The sequence below is a fragment of the Neltuma alba genome, unplaced genomic scaffold (genome assembly GCF_004799145.2).
Source record: "Neltuma alba isolate B1F8T4 unplaced genomic scaffold, ASM479914v2 tig00004505_pilon, whole genome shotgun sequence".
In the NCBI taxonomy this organism is placed as follows: domain Eukaryota; kingdom Viridiplantae; phylum Streptophyta; class Magnoliopsida; order Fabales; family Fabaceae; genus Neltuma; species Neltuma alba.
This window is the reverse complement of record NW_021633737.1, coordinates 55221-60325: the sequence shown is the minus strand read 5'-3', so window position 1 is coordinate 60325 and position 5105 is coordinate 55221. Positions and strand designations below refer to the sequence as shown.

The 5105-nt window shown below is 30.1% G+C and overlaps 1 protein-coding gene across 1 annotated transcript; it reads right to left on the bottom strand.

The window, feature by feature from the left end:
- Nucleotides 1-15: 15 nt before the first annotated feature.
- On the bottom strand, nt 16-2090 carry LOC114744981 (coatomer subunit beta'-3-like). Its single transcript, XM_028933117.1, has 8 exons — nt 2003-2090; nt 1490-1510; nt 1305-1366; nt 1096-1150; nt 900-936; nt 478-803; nt 269-400; nt 16-171 (listed from the first exon to the last, which is right to left on the bottom strand). The coding sequence occupies exons 1-8, from the start codon at nt 2003-2005 to the stop codon at nt 16-18; spliced, it is 792 nt and encodes a 263-aa protein (XP_028788950.1). The 5' UTR covers nt 2006-2090.
- Between the last annotated feature and the right edge of the window lie 3015 nt (nt 2091-5105).

Sequence of the window (5105 nt, the reverse complement as noted above, 5' to 3'; positions counted from 1 at the left end):
ATCAATTATGAGTTATTACCTATAAGTGACAGCATCCCATATTTTAACAGTGTTATCCTCTGAAGCTGTGACTATTATAGGAAACTCAGGATGGGCACAGATTGCTGTAACATTGTTTTTATGTCCTTCCAATGTTTGTACAACGTTTTCAGTATTATGATAATCCCAAACCTGTTAGAAAAAGTGGATTTATAATTGATGAAAAAGAATCACTCAAATCCTTATTATTATAAACAAGAAGAACAAAGTATAATTTTTAGTGACAGACCTTAGCAGTGTAATCATCAGAACCACTCAACAAATATTGCTTGCCATTTCTTGAGAAATACTCAACACAATTCACCCCTTTTAAGTGTCCCTCCAAGGTAAATTTTGCAGCTGAGGAGCTTAGATTCCAAATCTATACAAGAGAACGAGAGTTCATGAACTGAAAATATGCAGTCAAAGAGATTTTGCCAGTATGATATGTTTATATACCTTTATAGTTCCATCAAGGGAAGCACTTGCAAAGGAAGATTCATCATTTGGATTTAATGCAATTTGCATCACATAATGAGAATGACCTTCAAAGTTTTGAACACTTGACCAACCATTAGTCCAATCCCAAACCTTAAGAACTTGATCATCAGAAGCTGATATAACACATGGCAGTGTAGGATGTACAGCCAAACTCCTTATGAAATCTTTGTGAGCCTCAAACTCTGTCACCTTCTCTGTGTTTTTGTAATTGTAAACACGGATAAATTTGTCGTCGGTTGCGGCTACAATCCAGTTTTCTCGAGCTATGAACTTGGCTGATCTCACTGCAGAATTCAAAATGTGCACAGAACAAGCATAAGGTGACTAATTAAGTCAAGTGTGAAACACCACTAAGTGCTGCATTATGTATGATCCTTTACCTGGTGACTCGCTGATCTTGAAAGACTTTTCTTCAGTCTGTAACAGGATCAAGTTTGAAATGAATGTCTTTTTAAAAAAATTCACTGTAACTTTAAGAATGAGAAATTCAGATATTAATCAGAAGATACAGAGCAACTTTTAGTTCAAATGTTTTTCCATGGAGATGGTAGACGTGTGAATTCTTATTATACTTACCTTGGTATTGTAGTTCCAAATGGAAATTGTTCCTGAATACAAACCCACTAGAATCCTGCATGAGAAAAAGTTACCATTTATAAGCAATTGGTCAGAAAGTCTTGCCATTTGGGACATTTTGCCTTATTCTGAAACATTCGAATTCATGTTCTAGATTTATATTGGTGTAGAATATTAAGAAGATATAGGTGAATTGAACATGTTATTACCTTGGCTCAGTTGGATGCAGATCAACAGACTTCACTCTCTCTGAGTTCTGAACAAATTCATTCTGGTCCACAAAAGTTTAGCAGTACAATGTTAGAAAGGTTTTGTACCAGGGAGCAAAATTTGATGACTATATGTATACACAACATATGAGTAGAAATGGAGATAGTCCTAAAAGTATCAGTACCTCAATTTGAAGGGAGAAAGCCTGCTCCAACAAAATCGTAACCAAAAAAAAAAAAAAAAGAAGCACAAATTAGTCCATAGTTGACAGAGTAAGATTTCACCCTTTTTTTTTTTGTTTTAATGATGAGAGCTCCTAACACTTATCCCATCTGCAACAAACTATTGTGGCTCACCTAAAAAATGAAATACTCCCTCCATTTCTTATATAAAAAGCAATTAACCAAATTATGTCGTTTGAAAAATTAGTTAAAATTAATTTAAACAATAAATATGTAAAAAATTTAATTATTTTGCCAAAAACACCCTCATTTGTGTGGAAGAGAGAAATGGTGTGGGGATTAAATACAAATAATATGAGTAATTAAACGGAGTAAAATGTGAAATCAACCAAAAAATTTTTTTTTGAGACAGCTTCTCAATGTCTCTTATAGAAAAGAATGTATCATACTCCAAAATTGTCTCCTATAAAAAGTAACAGATGAACTATACATTAAGAATAAATATGATGACCTACCATTTTCAAGCAGGAGATAGATGTGTGAGAGAGCAAATATGATATGAGAATCCAAAAATATAGAACAAGAATAATGTTGTTGCTTGACGTTGCAGTGTGAGAGGATAAAGATGGAGGTTGGCTATATATATAAAGAGATACTTCGCAGCTAAGGAATGGCCATGCTTCATTAAAATATTAAAATACTTCATTAATGGACGAAAATGAGAATAGTCTTCCATATTGCTTGGTCATCCCATGCATTTGCCTCCGTAGATTGCTCCGGCGCGTTGGATTGGACGGCGGAGATTGTGAGTTTGCAAATTCCAAGCTCGTCATCGTCATGGAGAGAGAGTTTATTGATAATCACTATTCAGTAGCAGACACAAGGAAAAGAGGTGGTTCAATGAATCAAAGGTGAATTTCAATGTATCCATCACGTTCTTGTTGAATATTCAACTTCAACATGCGAGTCAATTTCTTAACCCTCGTATTTTAGCCAGAGTATTTTAGATTTTAAATAAAACAACTGGAGCACATTTTAATAAAATGTAATAAAAAATATTACTTTATTTATATCCATACACAAATAATTCAAATTTGAAATAAATGCGGAGAACTTGAATGAAAATTCATCTACATAGTTCAATGATAACACTAATTTTCTTTAAAAAAAATTAATAAGTTAGGGGGAATTGCATAGAGGTGCATGAACAGTGCATCAAGATAAATTTTTCCTAAATATTATGAAAATTTAGTGAAAGTTTGAAGACTGAAAGATCCATTTTTACCAATTTCTTCCTCTAATTAAATTTTATCTCTCATGTTCTCAATCTGACTTTTGAAATTTCTGTAAATTAGTTATTCACAAGACAATTAATGATTGCAAATAACATTATTAAGACAAACAAAATCATTTTAATTACAAATCATTTAACATACTGTACTAAGCAGTAAAAGATCATACTTTTATTTTCAAATCCATTAGAAAGAAACGATGGCAAAAAAGATCCACTAGAAATAAATGAAACTAAATAATAAATGGTTTTTATTTGTGAGGGACCATAATGAAAAGGAAGTTTAAGAAATTACAAGGGATCAAATTGAGAAAATTTCATTTATGACGAATAAAATTAAGAAGATAATTCTATAAAGGACTAGACTGAAAAACAAAATATTCAATTTATGAGGGATACAGATTTACTTGGATGTAAATGTTTAAGTCATATCGTTATTGTTATTCATTTTTTTATTTTTAATTATATTTTGTTATATTTTATGAAAATAGTTACAATCAATTTAATCACGTCCAATGAGTGAGCTGGGAATCAATTTCCACAGCCAATCCAAGGATTTGAGTTTGGGATCCCAAAAACATTTAAATAAATATTATCATGCCGGTTAAAGATAAAATTTCTCTCACTACATATTTATCTTGAACATCATTTAATCACTTTTAAAAAACTAATCCAAACACTCTATAAAATTGATCATCATTTATCAGCAAAAAGCGCTTCGTGTTTGGATTTTGGTCAATAAAGCCCATCATATTTTAATCATAGTAGTATTACACTGTTACGTTCCCTTTAATTTACCGAATCTTTTGTTTGCAGTTTTCTCAGAAGTTTAAAAAGTTCGAGAGGGCGTCTATAAATTCCAAAAATAAAAAAGTTTTAGTAAATTAAAACTAAAAAATAATTAATGTTCTATATAATATTAATACTCTCCCGGTTCTTAATATAAGACTTATTTAACTAATTTGATTAGATTAAGAAAGTTAGGTAAGTTAGTTATTAGAAGAAATATAACATGTTTTTCTTAAAATACCATAATCATCTTTCTAAAATACCTAAAATTAATGTTCTATATATAAGCATGCACAAACAAACAAAATTAATAATTACATATCTAAATGTAGGAGCAGTTGATTTTACTTTGTTTACGACATTGACCAGAGTTCAGAGAGCATATTAAGAGGAAATGCGTTACTAAGTGATCACCCGAATATAATACTCCTCCGGTCCTAATTATAAGACCCAATTGACTTATTTGAGGAGATTAAGGAAGTAAGTTAAGTTGGTTATTTATAATAAATAAGTGTTGTCATTCCTAAAATATCCTTGCTAATTAAGTATATTGGCTAAAACTATCATTATTAGAAGGATTATCTTGGAAAAAAATGCATAAATATAAGAGACAAAATGGATTGGGTCTTATAATTAGGACCAAATAAAAAGTCAAATTGGGTCTTATAATAAGGACCGGAGGAGTACTTAATTACAAAAATAAATTACACAACCCGATCTTATCAAAATAACCCAAAATTTTGTTAGAATGGAGATGTTGGCGTTTCTCGTACTTCAATAGCTCATTTCACACAACACACTATAACTTTTGAAGACTACTTAGAAAAATTATATAAAGTGTGTGAATATATATAAAGATATACTACTTTCGGTTCTTAATATGAAAGTTAGTTTAATATTCAATTTTGTCTTAAATATAAGACCCAATCTATTTTCTGTCATATTTTTTTATTTTTTAAAGATGATCCTTGTAGTATGTGCACAAAAGTTTCATCAAATGGTAATTCTAGTTAATACATTTGTTTAACAATAGTATTTTAAAAAAGACAATACTTATCTATTACAAATAACTAACTTAACTAATTTTCTTAATTTACTCAAATTAGTCAACTAACTCTTAGATTAAAGTCTGGAGGTAGTAGTTTAATCTGTGAGAAATTCTCCATTTAATCATCATGAACGATATAGAAAAAACTGGATGGGATAAACATGTACAAGACGTTAGAACTTCATACATGGTTGTAGTATTTAATAATTAAGCAAGTCGTTGACATACTATAAAATGTTTACTTCCAAATGGCAGATATATAAATATATTTCTTAAATTAAATATACAGTCATACATTACTCATCACTATGCATATCAATTATTCATATTAAGATTCAATAAACCTTTTCTATAATAAAAATATATTAATTCATGCACGTAAAGTTTTTGTTATCTAATGTGCGTATATAAATCTCTAAGCGAACACAGAAAAATATGCGATAGAAAAACAAACAGTCCTATATTCGGTTTTTCTGTTTAGGTTCTAGCC